Below are 25780 nucleotides of genomic sequence, written 5' to 3'. Positions count from 1 at the left end.
TTTCAAGTTCAAGACTACCTACGAACGTCATGTAATAATCACTTCGATGGACTTGACTTAAATCGTATGTTTAGTTAATTTTTATATCTAATTAGCTTCGTGCTTGCATGAGCTTTAGATTTGAATATGCTTAACGGGAGTTTAACTCTTTAAATTATGATATAATTAATTAAAGGCTATACATATAGTCCTAATCGATTTGATAATATTTATCATATTTATTTTTCTAAAATTAAGTTTAAGGTCATTCGTAAGTTTTGAGAAAAGTCTTATAGCCATGACGATTTTATAGGAGGGGAAACCCAATGGTAAAGCAAGTATAAAAGAATACAAGCCTCAGTATTAAAGCTTGGAACCCTCTAAACTAATGGCTCAAAAATTAAACGAATTATAAGAGACAGAATTATTGACTAATAATAAAAAATATATTCTCTTTCAAAACCGGTTATCCAATTTTTTTTTGTGTATATTTTTAGAAAATTGTTATATATATATATATATTTCAAAATTTTAATACTTTTATATACCAAGTTAAACTTGTGCTGGTTATCAATGGTCATTATCTTTATTACCATTTTGATCACTCTTTCATTTTTTTTTTTGCTATTATTATCACCATCACTACCATTATTTACAATATTTCTATTAGATTAAACTTATATCTCCACATCCAATAAATTCGAATATTCTTATAGTTCTGAAATTATGTCAATATTTTAAATTAGATGAGTTTGAGTCGAATTGATTATGACTACTTTAGTCGTGAAGATTAAAGGATTGACTTATTGTTTTATTAAATATAATTATTTTCATATTTTTAGGAAGCAAAATAGTGTAGCTAATTGATTCGCCAAGTACAATCAAATCATGTAATTTTTAGATGGAAGGTTGACATTCGAAACTTCATTTTTTGGTTCGCGATGATGTGAACAATCGTGTATTTTTCCTTAATAATTAGTAAAGTTTAGTTTGAACATTTATGTGAGATATGAACATTTTTCTTATACCATTTGATTATACTCTTACGGAAATGAGAGGAATATACCATATTAAGTATTAGAGCTCCATCGGCAATGTCGCCGGAGGAGAGGTCCGGCCATGCAGACAGCTGGTGTTCTCCTTGTCCTCTTCCTTCTCTTTGTCTGGCTTATATCTCTTGTTGCATGCTGCAGGAAACAGCTAACACAAAGCCTAAAGTAGCTGGCAACATTCCATTGCCGACCTCCGCCTGCTGACCCATGTATTTTTTGAACCATGGGCGTAGACAATGTCCAAGCCGATGCGCTATATATACCTGCCTCAGCCTGCCTTTCCTCTTCACCCAAACACCAGACCACATCAAGCTTTGAGAAGCTTACAGCAATCGACCCGTAGCCCCCAATGGCTTCCCGCCGGATGCTTCTTGCAGTTCTTGTCATCGTCGCCGCTGCCGCCATGCCTCGATCTTCTATGGCGGCAAACCATACTGTCGGCGACGCCAGTGGCTGGCGCCCGGACTTCAACTACACCGCCTGGACCGACGGCAAGATGTTCATGGTCGGCGACAACCTCGGTGAGCAATTACGCTTTCTTTGCGGACTGAGCGGTGCCTTGCTCGAGTTTTCTTGCTGCTTGATGTGATGTGTGTTTCACTTTGGAGTTCGTATCCAACGCACGATTGCAAATTCATCGAACACGTAGTAGACAATGACGAGTGAGTGCTTTTGCAGTGTTCAACTACAAACAAGGGGCTCACAATGTCATGCAAGTGGGAGGAGCAGACTACAAGGCATGCAACACATCAGCAGCGACGATCAACACATTTACCAGTGGCGGTGATGTGGTGCCTCTCGACGCCCCAGGAAAGAGATGGTACATCTGTGGGTTCGGAGATCACTGCAGCAGGGGCCAGAAGCTTGTCGTCAACGTTATGTCGGCGTCCGTGAGCCCTGCTTCGCCTCCTTCCTCGTCGTCGATCTCGCGGAACGTAGTCGCTTCGTACGCGTACCAGATCATGGTAGCGGCGGTGGCAGTGACCACGGCAATGATCTTTGCCCGTTGAAGACCTTATTCGCTTTCAGTGTGCTGCACTACGGTGCGTGTTTGCCTTCGTATGGTGCATTTCTGCTTCTCTTGCGGTGGGGATTAAGTTGAGGCATTCGATTCTGGAATAAAACGTCGACGTTTCAATTAAGAGAAGAGCTTTTGTGCTCGAGTTATCGATATCATCTTAAAGATCATATTATCCTTAGCTCTTTCGTCATCTCGAAAACCAATCGTGGCAAGTTTGGCAAAAGTGATCTCTTCACGGCTTTCATATTCCAGAAACAAGTCATACTACCATACTTAGCCGAAACAATAGTAGTTCATGAACACCTTTGATCCGATTAACATACATGCACCACATATATTCCAAAAGTGATCTCTTTATGGCTTTAATATTCCTAAAACAAATCATACCATACTCAGCCAAAACAATAGTAGTTCATAAACCTTTCGATGATACATACGCGTATACGACATGTAAGGCAGATTTAGTAACACTAATACGATGGGTACGCAACCCTCTCACGCGGTGACGATATTGACTTTGACATAAATGTTAGTTCTCGTGGCCCATCGCAATTTGTCATCATGAGATGAAAATGGTAAAAATTGATTAGATATAGATATGATGCGACCACGTCGACGTCGACGACGATGATGATGATGATTATATTGTTCGTTTCATTCAATCTGAACGAGAACTAAAGGTATGACTAGCAAAGCATCGAGCAACATCAGTCAATAAAAATAACATGGCTTGACCGGCTTGGCTGTCAATGGCGTGTCGGACTTTTACTTGGAGACTCGGAGTCGTTCTTGTCGCACAAGTAATTATGACTGTTGGTGTCCGGGAGGTATAATTAAATTATTCTTAGCAATAGATTTCTGTAATTGTGCATTTGAGAGTAATGACAGTTAATTTAGCAAACGGATCACAACAATTTCGAATTCATGATGATAATTCTTTGATGTACATACATTATGGTATAAACAGCATCAGGACCAACCCGAATCCGTTATGGACCCGTCGGACTTAGATGCGGTTCCCAAGTGAGTCCGACCCGATTCCGAGAGAGACACACATTCCCAGGGAATCCAAACGCACGTCGTCTCAAGCTTCCGCCCGCCGACCTCCTCCTGAATCACAAGGGGCCCACAGCACGAGCGGGTCCCCTGTCTCATTGGTGAGAGAGGAGAAACTTCGTGGGGAAGGTGCGCCTGCGACGCGAAAGCTCTACGAGTTCCCGTGCGCGAGGCACATGAGCCGTCGCCACACACGATCGCACCGAGGCCCGCATACGCTGCACATAACGCGGGCCCCCGGTGAGTTCTCTTGGTACCCTATACAACCACAAGAAATCAAACCCGCGGCCGTCGTCTGTACCCAATTCCCGTTTCGGTCTCCTCGCTCGATCCCGTAAAAGGTCGCTTCCGCCTTCCCTCCCCTAATTCCCATCCTCCGCCGGCTATCATCCTCCGCCGCGGATCGGATCCTCTCCCGCTGCTGCCGTCGCCGCCACGACCACGCACCCATGACTATGATGACTCCGCCCCCTCTCGAGGTACGCCTCTCCCAATCCCCACCTCTCCTCGCCGTTCACCGCCGCAGTTCTTGATTCGTTGGATGGAGGAGGTGCTTTGCCCTCGCGCCTTAGTCTTGCTCGTTCCAGTGCGATTCACGTCGGTCTTAGGGTTTGGAGTGTGTGCGGTCCCCCACGAATCGGGCCTAATTGGGACATCCATTGACCCTCAACCTGGATCCTAGGGTGTTCTTTCTGATCGCAGCAGTGTGGTTTTTGCTGGATCTGAGCGCTGATTGTTGTGCTTCGTTTTTGCAGCAGGAGGACGAAGAGATGCTGGTCCCGCACCAGGAATTCACCGAGGGACCCCAGCCGATGGAAGGTAACTGCTCTTGATATCGTCATTGTGTCTCCTGATTGATCAAACAGTCTAATCCTTGCTTCCGGAATCTCGTGATTTGTCCCCTTAAGCTGGAATTGCTTTTGGTTATGCTTCTCATCGCTTCTTGATCAGTGATGGTTTAGGGTTTTGATTGTGATATGTTCTTCTGCTTTACGTTCGTGCTAGTTATACCAACCGAGACAGCGTCCGCACCAGAGAATCAGCAGGTGGAGGATCCTCCTTCGTTCAAATTTAGATGGACGATAGAGAACTTCTCCAGGTTGAACGTCAAGAAGCTCTACTCCGACATTTTCTATGTCGGAGCGTACAAGTGGTGAGCTGATATCTTTAGTGCCTCTTCATTCTCCATTTTCTACGGACATGATTCATCTCAATTTGTTAGGGCATGGAATTAGAAGAGATTCAAGTGCTAATGTTGGCTTTCATGGTTACAGGCGTGTGCTAATTTTTCCCAAGGGAAATAATGTTGACCATTTGTCTATATACCTGGATGTTGCTGATTCAGCAACCTTGCCATATGGTTGGAGTAGATATGCACAGTTCTCACTTGCTATTGTTAACCAAATCCACGGCAAGTACACTGTAAGAAAAGGTATCTCACTTCTTCTGTCAATACATTCTTTTATCATTTTCTTACATCATATAGTTCTAGTGTTGCATGGTGACATTCATGGAAATCTGTTATGGAGTATAACCAAGTACAAATTCAGCAATGAAACAAAATGGAGATATGTGGACACATAGGGGAAGAATATGTAAAAGGACAATATGATTCCTATGTTGTAACATTATGAGAATGTAAAACATTGGAATTTAGTCTGATAAGAAGTTTTAAGATCCGCTTCTTAAATGAAAAATATTTTAATATCAAGGAGTTCGGTAGGTGTTAAACCTGCAGACACACAGGCCTCTGGATCATCTTGTGTGTGTGATGGGTGAGCCTGTGTAACACGATAGTTACTTATCTGTACTATTAATTAGGCACCAGGCCAATATATATTTTCTTTTTCTATTGTGTTAATACGTTTTCTATGTCAATTTACAAATGAGCTCTCTATACAATTTGTTTCCAGATTATTCCACTTCCACATCCATACTTCGGAAACATTCTCATTATCTATCTTGCTTCACATAATATCAAGTAAACCTTTTGCATTCTTTGGCCGCATGAGTGCAACCATCACCGACCATGAAAAACATTACTAGTAACACATTGTGTTCGTGGAAATGTTACCTACATGGCAGTTCCACCACTCAAAATATCATTGTAAATGACTTCTCAAAATTAGCTAAAACGCTATACAGAGTGACTGAATGTCTTTTGGAAGAAAACAATATGTTTAGATGACATTTTAAGAACCCAAATGTTGACATCCATTGGATCAAACAAACGAAATTCTCGAGGAATATTTGAGTTGAGGATGGTCTAAAAATTTTTCAGAAAGCTGATAATTATCAGTAGTTTGGACATCTTTATGAGTTAAGCTATTTCTATCAGCAGTTTAAGGAAACTTCCATTTGATTTTTCTGAAATGTGGATGTTGCACATACCTGGATATTTTGATATCATCACAGGCTTTCTCTCCTTCTGTATTCCCAACTAGCATGATCAATGCTTTTCTGGACCACGGAACGATCACCATTGTTTGTTGGAACTGCTGGTTCTCACAATCACTTGACATGGATTGTCAATTTTCTGATAACATGTTTTATCAGGATTTTGCAAAAAAAAAAAAAAAAAAAAAAGCGGAATTTTATCTCTTTTTTTTGTTAAAAATATATGTATGAGAATTGTTGATACTGTTGGCACTATTGTTGACGTTGATCCTTTTTCTTTGCAGAGACTCAACACCAATTTAATTCACGAGAAAGTGATTGGGGGTTCACTTCATTTATGTCTCTGAGTGAACTCTATGATCCAAGTAGAGGATATCTTGTCAACGATACATGTGTAATTGAAGCTGAAGTTACCGTCCGTAAGATGGTAGACTACTGGAGTTATGACTCGAAAAAGGAAACGGGTTATGTTGGTCTTAAAAATCAAGGGGCTACTTGTTACATGAATTCTCTTCTTCAGACTCTCTATCATATTCCATATTTTAGAAAGGTAGAACTGACTTATTTAATTTTTGTATCATCAATTTGTTCAATGAATCATTACTTGCTCATATTTCAGGCTGTTTATCACATGCCGACGACAGAGAATGATATGCCATCTGGAAGCATCCCCCTGGCTTTGCAGAGCCTGTTTTATAAACTTCAGTACAGTGATAACAGTGTTGCCACAAAAGAGTTGACAAAATCTTTTGGTTGGGATACATATGATTCTTTCATGCAACATGATGTCCAGGAGCTCAACAGGGTTCTTTGTGAAAAATTGGAAGACAAGATGAAGGTTAGAAAATTCTGCTAAAAGGTGTTACATTGATATCCGCTCATATTATTAATCAAACTGTTGCATTTCCAATATTTGTCCCAGGGTACTGTTGTTGAGGGCACAATCCAGCATCTGTTTGAAGGACATCACATGAATTATATTGAATGCATAAATGTAGACTACAAATCCACCAGAAAGGAATCGTTCTATGGTATGTAGCTGCCATGAGTGTGCAAGTATTTGAGTAGACTTTTTCTTCCATTATTTTTTTTATTATATCAAAGTTGTATTTCTTTTATAGATCTGCAGCTTGATGTAAAGGGCTGCCGGGATGTTTATGCTTCATTTGATAAGTATGTTGAAGTCGAGCGGCTGGAGGGTGATAATAAATATCATGCAGAAAATTATGGCTTACAGGTACATCGAACCAAAATGCTAATCTTCATATGAACTCATAAACCAGCATTTATAGCTTCAGTGGAAGTACCAGATCTTTAAAGCTTACTTTCTCTCTATGTATAAATGTTTTCTTTTAGTAGTTTTTGGACAATCTTTTTGTGTCTTCACCTTGTATAATGGTTTGAGGTGTTGGTGTTCTAACTTAAGATAGCGTCATCATTATATCAAACTCCAAATATCCATGGTTCCAAATAAATAATCAACATTAATGAAAACATAACTACCACTATGATTACAACTAGGAATTTTTTTCTAGGGTATCATTTAGAATAAGTTGTTTACTTTGACTGATATGTTGAATGCTTATCAAGACTATCCATTGATTTACTTAGCTCCCTTGGTTCTGCTTCCCCTCCTTTAACAATACTGAGTCTCTTCTCCTAACAGTATCAAATAGAACATGTTAGAACAAAATCTTCTTCATGTAAAACCTGTTTGATTTAGATCGGGAAAATCATACTGATTTTATGACATCGTGTGCTGTGGCTTGAATCCATAGTCAGTCCTATTTTTTCCATTATTTTACTATCAAGTAAATTCCATTCAATTTTATTTGCATTAGCTCACACTTTGATGCTTTTTATACTTCTTGCTTATATAGTTTTGACCACGATAATAGTTATAGTTTGATTTAAACTTCATGGAACATTGTCCAGTAACCATGAATGATAATACCTATTGAAATGCATAATATACCCTTCCTGCGTGCTACTCACTTCATTTTCATATAATGATGCACAATACTAGCTTCAGTGTTCATCCACATCACTTGTGGCAGGATACGTATTTGAAACATTTTCTTTTAGCAATTAGTGGTTGATATTTTTTAAATATGTTATTTAAAGGCCTTCTCGAAGGATCAAGAAAAATGAGGAATGGACACATTATCTGATATTCTCAGAAATTCAGATCAAGAGAAAAAATTGAGGAAAAAATGTGTTATCTGCTATTCTCAGAAATTCAAGCTTGTATTGACTTTTTCATATTAAAAAAAAGAAAATTGAGCCATTGCCAAAGAGATACCAGTCTAGGAATGGTCGATGCACATAGTCTTACCTATATATGTCACCCAGACTCTACTAACTTAAATCACAAAAGAGTGAGTTAAACATGATACCGGGGCTTAAATATGATGCTAAGGCTTGCCCTCTAAAATGTGGTCTTCTACTTGAAAAGAAAAAAATTCAATTTATTCTTCTGAATTTCAGTTTTGAATGAGAATTTTCTTTTCATGACTCTATGATTGTGATTCTCTCAGGATGCTAAGAAAGGTGTTCTATTCATTGACTTCCCCCCTGTTCTGCAACTTCAGCTAAAGCGCTTTGAATATGATTTCATGCGTGATACAATGGTGAAGGTTAGTGATTTGGCAAAACTGTAGATGAACATATACAGAGCAGCCACTAAATGCGTGATACAATGTTATTTTTTTCTTGGAGGCATTATGATTTTGACTTTTACATCATTGTTTATCGAAGAGATTGTTTAAAGAGATTTAGTCTTACAGGGAGGAAGGATTGGCGTCTTGCTAGATCATATGCTACCTACCTTTAATATGACTTTCTTTAGGACACTAAATATGAGCCGTTGACCCTTTCATTGCTGTGGTTTTCGTGATGCTCTGTTGTGTGTTTTGAATGAAATGTATGTCTAAGAGGTCACATCATATTATCATTTTCAACCTTATCAAAATCACTAGATACCTGATGAAACATAGAAGACAAGGAGAATCAGCAGTTACGATTGTGCATTGCTGAATCACAAAATTAGTTGCTGGTAATTATCGTGAGTGGGCAACAAGAGCTTCTGATATTTGTTCCTTGGTTGCTCTTACTGACAGATGAACCACATTCTTTGATCTCTTGTTGTTTCTTTCTGATACATTGCAATCTTTAACCACATTCTTTCATCTTTTGTTGCTTCTTTCTGATACATTGCAATCTTTAAGCACCAGGAAATTTTCTCTATGCTGAATACATATCATAGTAATGTTTGCAGTTTCAGGCAGGATATAAATATGATTTACTCTGGACAGACCATTTCTAATGTTTAAGGAATTTCTGAGTGGGATGGTTATATGGGCTTGCTTCATGTGGTTATGTTGTTTTGGAAGAATTAGAGCTACTTAAGGACTTTCAACTGAGTTAACTCTTCGAAGGGGAGATGATTTCATGGGCCTCTCCATAGAGTTTATAGATGGAAGCTTGCTTAAATTTATAAATTGCACTAGCCATACTGACCTTGATGAACATTGATTAAAGGTCTTGTCTGCCTTGGATATCATTTATCTCTTTTCACTGCTCTCCACTTTTATGTACTTAATATCATAAGTATTTTATATTGTTAAAAGATGTATTTACAGTGTATTCACAAATAACTGTATTTGCCATACCTTCTAAACAATTATGAGAAATTACTTAGATTTTTTTTTTTGCTTCTAAACAACTGTTATATATTTTCTCTATTATCATTCTTGGAGCTTGAATGATTTTTTTCATATCTATGACCAATTATTTTTGGAATGCAGATAAATGACCGTTACGAGTTCCCACTTCAGTTGGACCTTGATAGAGATAATGGTAAATATCTTTCTCCAGAAGCAGACAGGAGGGTTCGTAACCTCTATACCCTTCACAGGTAACCATCTTTTTCTTTATGGCCCTGTATCCATTTAATACACTAGGGTTTATTTATGTGCATTAAACAAGCTTCTATGTTTTTGCTCTCTTTCTCTTTTTTTATTTTATTTTTTGCTTGGTGTTTTGAAGCAGAGGAAAAAATTAGCTGCTGGCCATCATATTATTTTCCTGGTACACTTGGTTCTGTGGAATATTAATTCACTTCTACATGTGCATCATTTGCATGAAATCTGGACTTATATCTTTGTTATACTTGTTCTTAGTTTTGTTTGGCATAGTTTTTTCTAGATCGTCTATGCTTCTGATTGACTACAAAACTGTTTGTATTCACTATTAATATTTTTTTCTTCCTGATTTTGTAAGCATCTAACAATACATGGCTTTATAAAATTTTCATCAATAAAAGAGGCATTGGAGGTATTGTAGAACTTGAGGTTTATTCCTTCTGTTGTTGTCTTCATTCCTTCAATCTCCTGATCAAACACTCCCTACTGGTCTTCTTCTGGTCTCTAAACATTGCACAAAGGACATGACACCTGTATCCTCATCTAGTAAGATTTGGTTTTATTTTGAAGAAAATACAATGGCATTGGTATGCCACCTCCTGGAATATCACTTTAATTATGATTTTTCAGGTGAGGTCCTTAAATACCTTATATTGTAGCTAGATTGGTCCTTAGTTTTTCGGAGTCATTTCAGCAGTTGAGATATGTAATACAAAATAGTCAGTGGAGTATATCTTTTGAGACGATCACTATGTACAAAATGGTCAGTAGATTAAAGCTTTTTGGTGATGACCTCTATTGCTCGACTGCTCGAGGTAGGTACATCCAGCAGAGACCCACCAGTCTTTTATGCTATTTTCAAGATGACATGACTGATATATTTAAATCACACTGATACTTTTGAACTGCAGAAAGATGTCTACTTAACATCTTGGTTTTTGCCAAATTCCACTTGTTGACAAATAACAACTGTCTCAAAATGCACGTGGAAATAAAAGCAAGAAACATTTGTAGTTCAAGCCAGGATCATTTTTTTTTATTTTTTTCTCATTTGTTCACAGTGATATTTTTTATTGAATATATGGGTCTATCTTATAAGATTATTTTGCCAGTATCATTATTTTATAGTATGACACTCAAAAAGTTTTATATGCAGTTGAAAACATATTATCAACAGATCTTCGCGCCTTGTCAGTATCTACTGCCTACACCTAGTTGATTGTTAATTAATTACAGTAGTCAATACTCAAGTGTCTAATATGAATAACTAGTTATTAGCAACAGTAAGGTATATTATGTTGCCTAGTCATTCATGCCAAAATGTTTTATGATCTGCAGAATTTGGTTATTATAAAATGATCTATTGATTTGTTGTTTTTTCCTTTTTGCAGTGTTCTTGTTCACAGTGGTGGAGTTCACGGGGGACATTATTATGCTTTCATCCGACCAACTCTATCAGATCAATGGTATTTAGCCTTCACATACCCTTTCCCAGAAGGGCACTACTATTATGTGCATGTGGTGTAAAAACTTTTAAAAGAACCATTAAGCAGCCACACCTTACCAAATAAATTTTGGACTGTGATCAGTGGCAACTGCTGTTCCTTTTGCTGTAAATTGAACAAGAGTTGTATTTTGCTTATTGTCTGATGTTTACCAGTGATTTTCAGTGTTCTTGCCCATCTTTTAACTGCCTACTACATGGTAGCAAATATTTTTTATAAACATGATGGTTAAGAATAATTTCTTTTCAGGTTTAAGTTTGATGATGAGCGAGTAACAAAGGAAGATGCAAAAAGGGCATTGGAGGAGCAGTATGGTGGTGAAGAAGAGGTTTGAACAGTAACCATGGTCTTCTTTGATGCTAATGTCTTCCTTAGTTCCATTTATATTCTACTTTTAATTTTCACCACTTCTGTCAACAGTTACCTCAGACAAATCCTGGCTTCAATAATCCTCCATTTAAATTTACAAAATATTCAAATGCTTACATGCTCGTATATATTCGCGAGAGTGACAAGGAGAAAATTATGTGTAACGTGGATGAGAAAGACATTGCAGAGCACCTTAGAGTAAGATAGTATTTGAAAATTCATTGGTTATTTGTTGGTTGTATTTGAGATATTCACAATTTAATATCTTTCTACAGGTAAGATTGAAGAAAGAACAAGAAGAGAAGGAGCACAAAAAGAAGGAGAAAGCTGAGGCTCACCTTTATACCATCATAAAGGTCTACCATAGGGTTCCTGTGTGCTGAAATAATTTTTATTCCCTCTCCTTCAGATTAATGAAATAAATCTTTTGACCTGTGCAGGTAGCTCGGAATGAGGATTTGGCAGAACAGATTGGAAAGGAAATATTTTTTGATCTTGTAGACCATGACAAAGTTCGGAGCTTTCGTATCCAGAAACAACTGCCATTCAGCCATTTTAAGGTAGAAGTGATTAAGTTAGTTGAATGAAATGCAAGTTGCTAATAAATTCTTCAGGATGTTTATGTATGTGTCAGTGATTTAAAAAGCGCTAGATGCTAAAAGGCGCCAAGGTCCAAAAACGCCCGAGGCGCTCGCCCGAGCGAAGCGAGGCGCTAAAATATAAAAATATATAATATAATTAATAAATATAATTATTTAAAATTTTAAATAAAAATAAAAAAATATATAATATAATTAATAAATATAATCACATTAACAGTATAAGACTGCTGACGGAGAAACGAGGAAGCAACGGCGAGCGGCGACAGCGGCATCGGGAGCGGCGAGCAGCGGGAGGGCTCGCGGGAGTCGCGAGCAGCGGGAAGGCTCGCGGGAGGCGCGAGCAGCGACAACGACGAGCAGCAGGAGCAGGAGTGACGAGCAGCGAGATCGGGATCGGGAGCGGCAGCAGCAGCGGGTTAGGGTTGGGTAAGGGTTAGGGTTAGGTAAGGGTTATATCGGTTTAGTTGGTTCGATTGAACCAACTAACGACCGAACTAGGACCGAACCAGACCTAAAATCCTGGTTCGGTCACTTGGTTTACCCAGGCGCTCGCCCGAAGCGCCCAGCGCCTGGGCTCGGGCGAGCACCCAGGCGGCGCCTGTTTGAAGCGCGCCGCCTGGGACATTAGCGAGGTGCTCGGGCCTCGCCTCGCCTCGCCCGAGCGCCTTTTTCAATCACTGGTATGTGTAAACATCTGGTGGATCCTTCTGATCCCTGAAGAAAATTTTTATCTTATTTGTTAAGTTGCATTTTGATTTTATAAACCTTTTTGTGTAAATTATATATTGTCATGGATATGTTCATTAGACACAGGAACTTGAAGGTCATTGTGTTTAGAAGTTTCTGATGCACTTTTCAGCTTGTTTGGTCAATAACAGTCCAGAACCATAGGAAGTTGTGGAATAAAAGATGTATATGTAAAATATATTGTTGTTTGAAAGGACATAAAGGTCAGGGAATATAACATATGAAACTGAGAACTGATTCCATTAAGCAGCAAGGAGACAAGAGGTGCAAATTTGAGTTGTAGTTATTGATGGCATTCAGAATTTTCAATCCATTGCACTGTGTCTCTGGGAGGTAGTATGCTATCTTCAGTATTCGGTACATCATCTTAATGGATGATACTGGGGTACATTTCATTGAGGCCATTCTGATTTCATCATCTTTTTGCACTCCATCCTTTTGGGCCTGTGGATTTTTGGCTTTTCTTTTACATGCTTGATTGTGCATGTTTGCTTCAAACAAAGATGTCAGAAGAAGAATTCAGTCAAAAGTCAGAAAAGCTTACGTTGGAATACTCAATTTTATGTGCATAGTTATGTCCTGAGTCCTGATATCCATTGTGGTCTTTTTTGCTTGTATTGTGAAGTAAAATTGACAAGATACAATCATCTAGCTGTCCCAGCTACTCCTCTTAGAAGGCTGGTGTTCTTTATACCTTGTGCAAACCCCTCAATATTGATATATATATTGAGCCTCAGGGTCTGTGATACTCAAGATAATCTTGGTATCCTTTCTACCATTCACAAACCGGTCATTATTGAAGTAAATTGAACCTCAAGATCTGTGATACATAAGATAATCTCCATATGTCATTGAAGATTTTGCTGTTAGTCTTAGTCATAATGCTGCTTCTGTTGCCCTTTTGGAAATTTTCTTGGTGACATCATTGGTCCCATAAAAATGTACTTGGCAGGAGGAGGTGGCCAAAGAATTTGGGATCCCAGTGCAGTTTCAGCGCTTTTGGCTGTGGGCTAAGAGGCAAAACCATACATACCGTCCCAATCGACCTTTAACACCTCAGGAGGAAGTACAATCCGTGAGTATTTATTTATGCAACATCGATATGTTGTTTTCCTTTTTTGTCAATTTTGTGGATCTTAAACTTATTCATCCTCTGCATTCTTTCTCCTTTTCTGTTTGGTTTTCTAATATCGATCTGCCTTTAGCAATACATGCTAATTCCAAAAACAGAAACTTTTTTTATCCAAAATTTGTATGGCATATCTATTTGTTATCAAGATGTTGCACTTATGCCAACCTGGGTACAATGTCCCCACATGAACATGAAAAGATGCAATTATTAGAGCTGTTTGTATTTAGATGTGGTGTGAGAACTGGGATAACTGAAATCTGCTCATTTCATGATGAATTCTTTGTTTGCTGTTTTTCAAACTTTAAAAAATTAATAAAGTGAATAGTGAATACTGGTATTTAGAATAGTCAACTTAACCCTTTAATTTTTCAGGGGCAATGTGGGCGATAAATTGGCTGTATTGGGGCACACATGCATGGGTCCTATGCACCAGGTCTGTGGCTGACCACATCACCACTGAAAATTTCAAGGGTGATTCAGTCCACCTAAAGTAGCTTTTTTTTCTTAATAAAGTGTGGTGATCATTTGCCTTTTAGGACCAAGAGATTTGGGTCCTGACCTACTACTCACTGGCCAAATGGTTGTACAAACTCCAAACCTTCATGAAACTTATCCATTGGCATTGACAATTAGTAATGTCTGTTCTTTATTGCAAGTATAACTAGGTTCATTATTAAGTCCTATTGTCTTTTTGTACTTGTGGGCTGTCTTTGTGATTCTTCTGGAATCATAAGTTATTGTTCTTATCCTTAGCATCATTACTTATCATAATTTGGTAGTTTTGGAGGCAAGAATTACAAATTGGTTCAGTCTTGTTTCGGAAGACTTCAGACTTATAATGAGATGAAAGTTTATACTAAAATTTTTGTTTTACACAGTTTTCTCATTCCAGCTTGTGAATTCCATGTTATGTGATGGAATTGGTGAAGCCTCACATTTTAATTTTTAATATTTATTCATTTCATTTTTATTTGATGTCTATGGTTGCCTTTTTGTATTTCCTACTGAGTACAGAATGGTTGTCTTCATGTATCTAAATTAATATCCATTATCCGCTGTCTTTTCTAGATGGAGTGTAACTATGTGTCCTACTTGTATAGCAAAGCTATTTTTTTAGTTCCATTTGGTCAATGAAAAAAGCTGCATGTCTTATGCTTGCATACATGTGCAGGTTGGACAGCTTAGGGAGGTATCAAATAAGGCACATAATGCTGAACTGAAGCTATTTTTGGAAATAGAGCTTGGGCTGGTAATATACTTTTGAGAAATTTGTGCAGTCTACATATGTTTGGGTCTCTTTAAAGCATTCTGCACTCATACTTCGTTGTATATATAAATATAAAAAGATTCCAATAAAGGCTCCAACCATTTATCATATTGTCTGATGCAATTTTCCAAATATTAATTTGTGACAACATAGGATCTTCGTCCTCTTCCTCCACCACAAAAAACCAAGGAGGATATACTACTATTTTTCAAGCTCTATGACCCTGAAAAAGAAGATCTGAGGTACTTCTATTTTTTGATCTGCTATTTTTTGCTTCACTACAAATTTACTCAATTGCAATCCAAAAGGTGTGGCTTGGTACATGAGGTTCCCAGAACGGTGGTACATGTGGGGTGTTGATGTATACTGTTTTTCCTTGCAAACAAGGAGGCTATTACATGACTTGTGTGGCGAAGGCTTGTTCTCATATATCTTGCTTCATTATAATCTCATATATTTTATTTTCTTTTGTGGTTGGATGTAGATTTGTAGGAAGGCTATTTGTGAAGGCTTTAGGAAAACCAACTGAAATACTTCTAAAATTGAATGAAATGGCTGGATTTTCTCCAAATGAAGAAATTGAACTTTATGAGGTTAGTTATTTATTCATTGTATTTAATAGTTTCCATCAATTCTCTATGTGTTTAAGTAATTTGTCCTTTAATTTTTGGAATGTAAATGGAACAAGTATAACACCAGATACATGAATAATCATACATACATTGATTATTTTTCTGCGATGCCAATATTAAGTTGGAGGTTTGTAAAGTCTTAAAAGTCCTATCCATGTAATAAGCTGGTATTAGCATTTACCATATCTGTTATAAAAAATGTGGAAATGCTTGCAATAATTATATTTGGATAAAGGAAACAACAAAGTGGAAAAACCTCTCACAAGTGTTCAACTTATCATTGTTCGGTGTGCCATGCATTTCAGTGATTTTCATGTGAAAAATCCGATGATAATACAAGATGGGTATCTCATTCTTAAGGGAATTTCTTTGTTTAGTCTGCATATAGAATTTTAATATAAAATTATGGCATATATTCATCTCATACAAGGAAACTACTCATTAATATATTGAACATATGATATGAATTAATAACTAAGATTTAAGTTTATAATTGACTTAGAATTGTAATGTACCTAAACATGAAAGTACCTTTTCTTTTATGTGTTAGACTTTGATACAGATATCCTATCATTATCTTTATATTACTTCAAACTGAACAAAGAACACACTCAAATAAGATATAGCAATATTCATTTATATCCCTATTAATAGTTTGGATACGACTGTTATTATAGTCCAAGGAAGGTCTTTAATCTCACTTTTGCTCCAATATTCAGGAAATAAAGTTTGAACCAAATGTAATGTGCGAACACATCGACAAACGGATCTCTTTCCGATCTAGCCAGGTCTGTTATCCTTTGATTTTTTGCTATGGAATTTCTTGTTCCGTTCCAGTTTTTGGTTTATCTGGAACTCTGGTTGCAGCTTGAAGATGGAGATATCATTTGCTATCAAAGAGCTTCCGCATTACAAAATGGTGACCAATATCGATATCCTGATGTTCCTTCTTTCTTGGAGTACGTTCGTAATCGCCAGGTCTGCCTATTCTGGTCTTGTATGAATGGCAATCCTAGCAATTTTGTAGTTTCTGTCTTCGGCGATTTCTTTACAGCACTATCTCTAGCATAGATAGTTTAAGTAAGCTTATTCACAAATTTAATTGATTTAGGAAATCTGTGCAAGTTTCTGGGAGTATGCTTTTCTTTTATCAGGTGCAGTGTGTTTATGTTAAATTTTCTTGGTTATATATATTTGCAAAACTTTTTCCAACTAATGTAAAGGAGATCAAATTGGAAAAGAAAGTAGGTCAACAAATAGCACTGTCTAGATTTTTTTTCTGTTTTGATGGGACTCTGAGGTGCAACCTTGTATTCTTGTCTCGTATTCTTCTCCAAAGGAAAAATAAATGTTTTACAAAGGTTTTTTTTTTATTGGAAGAATTTTCTACAAAATTGAAATGCAACCTCATGTTATTCACTACTACCAGATAATAGTAAACCTCCTTTTATTTCTATAAAGAGGTGCAGCAATGTTTGTCGAAATGTATTTCTCTTTTTCAACTTAAAACGTTGAGAGGGAAGAATCTAATCAAGTTAAACTACTTGAGTTTCAATCTTTTCAAAAGATGAGAGAGCAGCATATGGATGTGGACCATGTTTTCTTGTTGAGTGATATGGCTTCTTGTTTAAATTAATTTTGTGGATGGAAAGAAGATTTGTCAAAGTTATTAGATTTTGTTTTTTTTTTTTAATTGTAAATTTGAACTCTGTGTATGGTTATTTTATGTTGGAAAGAGTGTGGATAGAACCTTGTGTTTTTAACAATGTATAATAGCACAAGCACCTGATTGTAGAGGCAGCACTAAATTAATTGCATGAAGACCCACAAACAGTTCAGCTTATTTGATCATTTGAGATTTTTTTTTATTCTAACACTGATTGAAAAACTATTGGTGCACTTCTTTTGTTTTTTCTTCTTGACGGTTCAATTCTATCTATGCAGTAGTATATGGATATCTTTTTAATGATACCGTGGCATTGTCACACACACACACATGGAACTGTTGCAATACTCAGCATGTTGGATGCATATCCAATTATCCCATTCTGTGATTTGATTTTATAACCTGAATTAGTTCCCATTGGAGTTCTGTTCTAGCCTGAGCTAGCTTGTGTTTTCGAAGGGTTGGTACTAAAGCATTGCACTATGTGATGTCATAGGTTGTTCACTTTCGATCATTGGAGAAGCCAAAGGAGGATGATTTTTCTTTAGAATTGTAAGTGTTTGAAAACATCATCACTCCTTTAAGTCTCTGGGATAAATTCTATTTTCTGACCTTTCTTCTGATATATTATTCTTTTTCACATTTTAAGGTCAAAACTTTCTACCTACGATGATGTTGTTGAAAGAGTTGCTCGTCAACTTGGTCTGGATGATCCATCAAAAATTCGTCTTACATCTCACAATTGTTATTCGCAGCAGCCTAAACCTCAACCCATTAAGTTCCGAGGTCTAGAGCATCTCTCAGAAATGCTTGTCCACTATAACCAGGTTGTTCAACTAAGCAAATAATTTATTACCAGAACCAACTTTTTTACTAAGAGAAAACTGTCTTAAAAACTAACAAACTTTTTATGGCGTTGGTTGGAGCAGACTTCTGATATATTGTACTATGAGGTATTGGATATTCCTCTGCCTGAATTGCAAGGTCTGAAAACTCTTAAAGTTGCATTCCACCATGCCACAAAGGATGAGGTTAGTCAAATCTTTTCTTTTCTTGTGATCAATATTTGCTCTATTTTCATCCTACAACTTTTTTGTATCAGGTGGCAGTCCATAGCATCAGGCTTCCGAAAAATAGTACTGTTGCTGATGTAATCAATGATTTAAAGACAAAGGTAATTTTATGTCTTTTTATCCAATTTGTTATACTTTTAAATATTTAGGGAGGTGAGGACATACTTATTCACATTCTTGCCAGATATTCATTTGTGATAGAAGAGTGAGACATTCATCGATCTCCATTTGCTTATTGTTTTTACTTGGTGCCCCTTCTCATGGCATATATTGTCTAATGTTATTTTTCTTTTAATTAGGTTGAGCTCTCTCATCCTGATGCAGAACTCAGGTTGCTTGAGGTCTTCTATCACAAGATATATAAGGTACCATTTCTGGTCATTTATATCTAAACAAAACTACTATATCTTGAATATTTCAAACTGGATTCCCAATATCTAGGTTGCTTTATGTAACGAACATCCACAAATCCTTGAATAATCAATCCTGAGCACCACTTGGCTACAGTCCTTGTGGATCGAGATTAAACTCAAATGTGCCTTATTTCGGGCTTGTCTATTGGAGGAAACACTTGTACATGAGCAGTTAATATATGACTTGATACAAGGGTTGTGCTTAAGTGTGAATGTCTTTGATTAGCATGCACTAGTCATTGACAGTTGTTTTAAAGTTAAAACAACATAAATTTAGATATATACCCTTTAGGCAGAGCCTTCTAAGGCTTCAGTCTTTCAAATTGAGACCATTTTGGTCGCCTAATGACTTCCCTTCGTGGTAGTTTAATTCTTGTGATTAATGCAGATCTTTCCACCTGGTGAAAAGATAGAAAATATTAATGATCAGTATTGGACTTTGCGTGCAGAGGAGGTGAGTCACCACTTTTTCTTGGGGTGCTTTCATGTCCTACATTTTTCATTGAAATTGTGTTTTGTTGTTGTGTTAATATAGACCATTGAGTTTGATGTTATCAGCAAACATATTCTACTGAGGCCAAACTTAAATAATTTTGCATTATATGTTGGAGATATAGGAGATATTGTTTCTAAGAAATTATTTGTACACCATTGCAGATTCCAGAAGAGGAGAAAAACCTTGGTCCTCATGATCGCTTGATTCATGTTTACCACTTCACAAGAGATCCTAATCAGAACCAAATGGTAAATATTTCTTGGGCTTGAATCAAGACATTTTGCTACTTCACAAAATTGAAAAAAAATGGTATCTTTTGTAATAATGTTAGGTGGTGTGCTTTGTGTTCCGGTCAACAAATTTTTTTTTATTTTGTCTTTATCATAATTATTTTCTTGAAAATATGACCTATAACTAGACCCTTGTGCCAAGCCAATGCAACGTTGCATCACGACTGTCCATGCTTGGCATGTGCTAGGGCACGTGAGGTTACATATCTTTTGCCTTTGTGTCATTTTCTTGACCACAGTTTGTGTCATTTTCTTGCTTTACTTTTGTGTTGCTGGTGTCCTGTGATACCTACATCATTTCTTAAAAATGTCATCTTTGGCATTAGTTTTTTCCATCCAGATACAGTAATTTTCCATTTGCGTAGCCATGCTTGTTATTTGACATATATTTTTACGAATCATTTTTCTTTCCTGTTATCTGGGTGTAAGCAATCAGCAATTTAAGCCAGTTTCAGCTGAACAACAGTTTTCCTGCGAATTCCATGTCATTATTTTATGTTTTTTTGCAGCAAGTTCAGAATTTTGGTGAACCTTTCTTCTTGGTTATTCGAGAAGGTGAGACTTTAGCTGATGTCAAAATACGCATTCAAAAGAAACTGCAAGTTCCAGATGAGGAATTCTCAAAGGTATTTCTTCCTTTATTTTGATCAAGTGCTCATTCATATCATATCTTGTCTCTGTCTGTATTCTGCCACTTCCATTTCCTGTTTCATGAAATAAGCTCAGCATCGTATATCTGTTTTTACTCTATTGCCATATTTTATCTTTGTTAAGGAGTATTAACTGTTATCATTGAATTGGCCTCATCCTGAACTATTTAGCATGTTTTCTTGTAATCTTCTAGAAAATAGATTGTCACAATACTTGCTGCATATGAGTGTTCAGTGAAGATGGAACACTGTTGATTTCCAGTTGTTCGCCAGAACGGGAGTTCAAATTGTTTTGGCATCAGATTGTTCAAATTGTTGTGGTATCATATTAGGGATAAGTCATTTGCTGAGCTTATGTCAGACTAATCAAATTGTTGTGGCATCATTTGCTACATTGTTAATATTCTGAGCTTTGAAAACCTGTATTCTGGTCAAGTAAGTGGTGCCATTGTCCCTCGTGAGATGACAGCGTTGAAGTAAAACACCATCCATGATCAACTGTCTTCTGAATCATTGTGTAGACCCCGAAAAGAAACTTGAGTGATTGTAGTTCAGTTTGTTCAAGAAAAAACAGAACAAGTAAAATCTTGGAACACTCAGATGATGAATATGTCCCATACAGTAGTATGATAATACTGAGAGATAGACTCTCCAAAATTACTTCGTTTGCAATGATTGCTTGCATAATTTGCTCATTTGCATTTTGCCACCAATTTATCATGAAATCTGATACAATTGCTTGTGTTCAATCAGTGGAAACTTGCTTTCATATCACTTGGACGCCCTGAATACCTCCAGGATTCAGATATAGTATCTAACAGATTTCAGGTGGGTTTATTTAGGTGCCTCTTTTCTTTTTCTTTTCCAACTTTCCAGCGTCGCTTTCTCTGACTTGATTCATTTTATTTGTTGCAGAGACGAGATATTTATGGAGCCTGGGAGCAGTACCTTGGGTTAGAGCACTCTGACACTGCTCCAAAAAGGGCTTACACTGCTAATCAGGTAAAATGGCTATTGGTCTGCAGGACCTGTTGGGATTGTGGGTGGATCCAGCTATTCAACTTGGAGGATAGTGTCTTGCCATCAATCAATCCCTTCAGCCACTTGTAGATGTTCCAACACATTGTGGCAAATTATACCTGCCTCCGCATGGTCATTTGTTTTAAACACAGTTGTTTGTTTCCTGCAGAACCGTCACACGTTTGAGAAGCCCGTGAAAATCTACAATTGAAAAGTGGCCGGATCTCCTCCCATGGCATCATCCAATGCTGTCACCTCAGGTCCACATGGATAGGAGAGAACCAAAAGTGTAGAATTTTGAACAATAAGATTGCAGCATTAGTGAGGTGGGGACTTTTGGGGGATTCGCCACCAAAATTTGTTGTGGTGTAATGTGTGTCAGTGTTAGCTGGGGAGGACTCGGGAGAATGCTTGATCATGAGTTCTTTTTAACGTCTCGGCCTCGTTATAAAATTTTCCTTGTGGCTTTTTTTCTTTTTCTTTTTTCTGGTCAAGCCCATGTCAGTTAGGGTTTCCTGCCCTTGGATCCAGTGTAATTTTAGTACATAAAGATTTTGGATCGGAGGGGGAGGCACATATAGGGTATAGCTGGTGTCTTTGACTTCCTTTAGGGGTCTTCGTCCCCATCCTTGTTATATTTCCATAGTTTTCTTATTCATCATCTTGGTCTTTGAAAGAATGTGGGGTTGTAAAATGGGATTATTTGGTGTACCCTGGGTTTCCTCAATGACTCTCTACCAAGACCCTGTAAAAGAATTGACTTGTGCTGGAGACTCCTCTTCATGTATGTTCTATTGGGTTACACATTGCCTTGTGCTTGCTTCCTTGAGGCTCGACCCCAAAGTTGCTTCTGTGTATGTACTGCCACCTTTATTGTCTACGTACGCTTGAGCCTATTGTTCGTGACCGATTGGTAGAAGAATCTCTACAATCGACAAGCGAACACGACCTATATATATATATATGCTTTTCAAGTTAATTATCCTTAGTATTTTGATCATTGCATTTTTAAAAGTTAAATTGTTATTTTTATAATTACGAAAATAAAATATTTATATTTATTTATTCTAATGTTATCAATTTTATTAATAGAAATATAAAAATAAAAAATAATAATTTTAATATTTTAATTAATAATAGTAGATGATGGATGATGGTATAGGATTGTAAATAACTATTGTAGATAAGTGATGAGGATAGTGATTATGATAAGACTCAATTGACGTCGGATGATGTCTCACGCCTCGATCGACGCAATAGTACCTGGTCAAACGGATCAGAACGTTGGTCGAGGCGCATTAACGCTTGCTCCGGTTCGGTTCTTCACGCCACGCAGCGCCAATGTCAGACACTACCAGCCTGACCCCTGCAAGCGGGCACATCAGGAAACAGTAAGCTTCCCTATAAATACCCTCGCATTCTGAACGAGAGGGGGAGAAAAGGAGAAGAAAGACTTCTTCATCTGAAACCCCCTCCACTATCATCTGACTCGATCGTCGGAGGGGTCGGGTTGAGCTTCCCGACCCGACCTTTGTGCAGGTGCGAAGCCGAAGGTCCTCGCCGGACGCGCAGGCGAGTTCCTGCCCGGAGGAAAAGGCAACCCCGTCCCAATCAGACACTTCAGCGCGACCACCTAGGCGGGCTCGAGGGACACCCCAAGGAGATCCCCGTCGTCCGGACCCGAACCGAGCCGCGTCAGCCCCGAGGCCACGACTCAAAGGTTGTTTACACTAACAAATTGGCACTAGAAGGAGGGCCCGGAATGTCGAGTGATCACTCGAGCGGCCCCGATGAGCCCACGGTTGAGAGGTCGCACCCGACTGAAGCCTCGGGGGAACATCCCCCGCACGGAGACCATCGTGACGAACACCCCGTCACGACCTCAGAACGATATTGACGGATATTCAACGACCCGGGCTTGTCGCCGCCCGACGACGCCCCAGCCGACTCGACGCCCGTGTCATCCGAGGCCTTTCAGGACCTTGCCCGTCAAGTCCATGCTCTGATGGGTATGGTGCAAACCATTATCCCGCTCGTTCCTCATCCGGCGCACCCGCCTGAACCACTACGACAACGCAAGGCCCCCGTTCGGGCCCACACAACACTTCCGGAGCCCCCCACTTCGCCTCGGGTCCGACCGGCCCCACTTGGGGATCCAGTGATGGCAAACCTGAGCGGTCGCCCGGAACCCGAGGCACTCTCTTCGGACTCCCTGCGGGCCCAGTTGTGCTTCATCAACCAGCGACTCGACGAGGTGCAGGAAAAGGTTCGCAGGTCCAAGGGAGAGCTCGGGGAAGACGCACACCAAGGGTCTCCCTTCACGCCCGAGATACGGGATTAGACAGTCCCCCCGGACTTCCAACTCCCCTCTCTGGACGCTTACGATGGCTTCACCGACCCGACAGACCATGTAGCTGCTTTTCACACCCAAATGATGCTATACAGGACCTCTGATGCCCTGATGTGCAGAGCGTTCCCTACCACTCTGAGAGGGCCGGCCCACGCGTGGTATGGCGGCTTGAAGACCGGAACGATCGCTTCCTTCGATCAGCTCGCAAAAGACTTCGAGCTCCACTTCATGACCTATGCACGGTCGAAGCCTTCCGCGACACTGCTCCTCGGACTCAAACAAAGGGAGGACGAGCCCCTCTCGCACTTTGTGGATCGCTTTACCATGCAAATCCGGGATTTGCCGGACACTCACCCCTCTCTGTTAGTGTAGGCGTTCATGATAGGCCTGCGACCTTCCATATTCCTCTAGTCCCTCGCGGAGCAACCTCCCACCGCGATGCCAAAGATGCTCAAGCGGGCTAACCGATACATCGCAGCGGAGGCCTGGGTGGCTGTGAGGAGAAGGGACGACTCTCGACCGCGATCTCCATAAAAGAGGTCAAGCACCAGCGGTGGCTACCCGATTTAGTCCTCCTGAAAAGAAATCTAAGCCCTGCCTCAGCCTCTTTCGAGCGAAGGTTCAGTATCTGTCTGACCCCCTCTCGGCTCGCGGTTAGCCCCGACTTAAAACCTTCTGAATCTACACGGCTCGGCCATAGACTGCCGAGCCCACCTCAGCGCGGCCTTCCCGCCTGAGCTGCATCCCTCGACCATAGACTGCCGAGCCCACCTCAGCGCGGCCTTCCCGCCTGAGCTGCATCCCTCGACCATAGACTACCGAGCCCACCTCAGCGCGGCCTGCCCGCTTGAGCCGTGTCCCTCGGCCGTAGACTACCCGAGCCTACCTCAGTGCAGCCTGCCCGCCTGAGCTGTGTCCCTCAGCCGCATGATGCCCGAGACCATGCCTGCACGGCCTGCCTGGCTGCGTGGTGCTCCTTGGCCGTGTGTTGCCCGAGACCACGCTTGCGCGGCCTGCCCACCTGCGTCGTGCTCCTCGACTGCATAATATTCGAGACCACACCTGCGCGGCCAACTCGCCTGCGTCGTGCTCCTCGGCTCCATGCCCCAAGACACACCTGCGTGGCCAGCCCGCCTGTGTCGTGCTCCTCGACTCCATGCCCCGAGACACACCTGCGCGGCCAGCCCGCTTGCGTCGTGCTCCTCGACCCCATGCCTCCCAAGACACACCTGTGCGGCCAGCCCGCCTGCATCGTGCTCCTCGGCTCTATGCTCCTCGAGACACACCTACGCGGCCAGCCCACCTGCATCGTGCTCCTCAGCTCCATGTCTCCCGAGACTACGCCTGCGCGGCCAACCCGCTTGGAAACTAAAGCCATGCCTCAGACTCCCGTTATAACGATCGACGTATAGCTTCTTTCCGGGGAGAATATGATGGTGATAGTGATTATGATAAGACTCGGTTGACGTCGAATGATGCCTCACGCCTCGATCGACGTGACAATACCTAATCAAACGGACTGGAACACCGACCGAGGTGCATTAATGCATGCTCCGGCTCGGTTCTTTACGCCACACAACGCCAATGTCAGACGCTACCAGCCTACCCCCTACAAGAAAGCACATCAGGAAACAATAAGCTTCCCTATAAATACCCTCACATTCTGAACGAGAGGGGGAGGAGAAAAAGAGAATAAAGACTTCTTCATATGAAACCCCCTCCACTATCATCTGACTCGATCGTCAAAGGGGTCGGGTCAAGCTTCTCGACCCGACCTTTGTGTAGGTGCAAAGCCGAAGGTCCCCGCCGAACGCGCAGGCAAGTTCCTGTCCCGATCGGACACTTCAGCGCGACCACCTAGGCAGGCTCGAGGGACGCCCCAAGGAGATCTCCGTCGTCCGAACCCGAACCGAGCCGCGTCGGCCCCGAGGCCACGGCTCAAGGTTGTTTACACTAACAATAAAAAAAAACAATAACAAGAGGTGAAGATTATATTATATCTGCACTAACACGTTAGTTAAGTGATAAAAGAGTAAGCGGATGTAAATGCAAAACAATATCACTTGACAACTACATCATTGTCATAATGTCATCATCAACTAAAATTATTTTTATATTTTTATAGATAAAATCGATATCA

General features: G+C 39.7%; 2 protein-coding genes across 3 annotated transcripts; both read left to right on the top strand.

Moving 5' to 3' along the window:
* Window positions 1-1333: 1333 nt before the first annotated feature.
* On the top strand, window positions 1334-2173 carry LOC135674896 (mavicyanin-like). The gene is made up of 2 exons (XM_065185153.1): window positions 1334-1552; window positions 1710-2173. The coding sequence occupies exons 1-2, from the start codon at window positions 1381-1383 to the stop codon at window positions 2039-2041; spliced, it is 504 nt and encodes a 167-aa protein (XP_065041225.1). The 5' UTR covers window positions 1334-1380; the 3' UTR covers window positions 2042-2173.
* Window positions 2174-3385: 1212 nt separating this feature from the next.
* Window positions 3386-22092, top strand: LOC135672931 (ubiquitin C-terminal hydrolase 12-like). Of its 2 annotated transcripts, none has more exons than XM_065181440.1 (32): window positions 3386-3587; window positions 3867-3927; window positions 4114-4261; window positions 4383-4540; window positions 5790-6055; window positions 6125-6343; window positions 6428-6536; window positions 6627-6742; window positions 8043-8141; window positions 9312-9421; window positions 10820-10894; window positions 11183-11261; window positions 11354-11500; window positions 11578-11658; window positions 11743-11862; window positions 13604-13726; window positions 14955-15032; window positions 15204-15292; window positions 15535-15643; window positions 16402-16470; window positions 16550-16660; window positions 17845-17900; window positions 17998-18175; window positions 18278-18379; window positions 18451-18522; window positions 18721-18786; window positions 19223-19288; window positions 19492-19578; window positions 20130-20246; window positions 21024-21098; window positions 21186-21272; window positions 21460-22092. In XM_065181440.1, exons 1-32 carry the CDS (start codon window positions 3558-3560, stop codon window positions 21499-21501), a joined length of 3345 nt encoding a protein of 1114 aa, XP_065037512.1. In that variant the 5' UTR covers window positions 3386-3557; the 3' UTR covers window positions 21502-22092. The 2 variants fall into 2 exon arrangements, with proteins under 2 accessions (XP_065037512.1, XP_065037511.1); XM_065181439.1 differs by having other exon boundaries at window positions 3864-3927.
* Window positions 22093-25780: the final 3688 nt, after the last annotated feature.

The sequence above is a fragment of the Musa acuminata genome, chromosome BXJ1-5 (genome assembly GCF_036884655.1).
Source record: "Musa acuminata AAA Group cultivar baxijiao chromosome BXJ1-5, Cavendish_Baxijiao_AAA, whole genome shotgun sequence".
Taxonomy (NCBI): domain Eukaryota; kingdom Viridiplantae; phylum Streptophyta; class Magnoliopsida; order Zingiberales; family Musaceae; genus Musa; species Musa acuminata.
This window is presented reverse-complemented; position numbering and strand designations above follow the sequence as displayed.

What these genes read in the sequence shown, in the direction of transcription:
- LOC135674896 (XM_065185153.1), top strand. Translation starts at nt 1,381, where the DNA reads ATGGCTTCCCGCCGGATGCTTCTTGCAGTTCTTGTCATCGTCGCCGCT. An exon ending in CATGGTCGGCGACAACCTCG is followed by an intron (nt 1,553 to 1,709) that starts GTGAGCAATTAC and finishes GTGCTTTTGCAG; the next exon opens with TGTTCAACTACAAACAAGGG.
- LOC135672931 (XM_065181439.1), top strand. Translation starts at nt 3,558, where the DNA reads ATGACTATGATGACTCCGCCCCCTCTCGAG. An exon ending in AGTATGGTGGTGAAGAAGAG is followed by an intron (nt 11,262 to 11,353) that starts GTTTGAACAGTA and finishes TTCTGTCAACAG; the next exon opens with TTACCTCAGACAAATCCTGG. An exon ending in TGCTTGTCCACTATAACCAG is followed by an intron (nt 18,176 to 18,277) that starts GTTGTTCAACTA and finishes TGGTTGGAGCAG; the next exon opens with ACTTCTGATATATTGTACTA.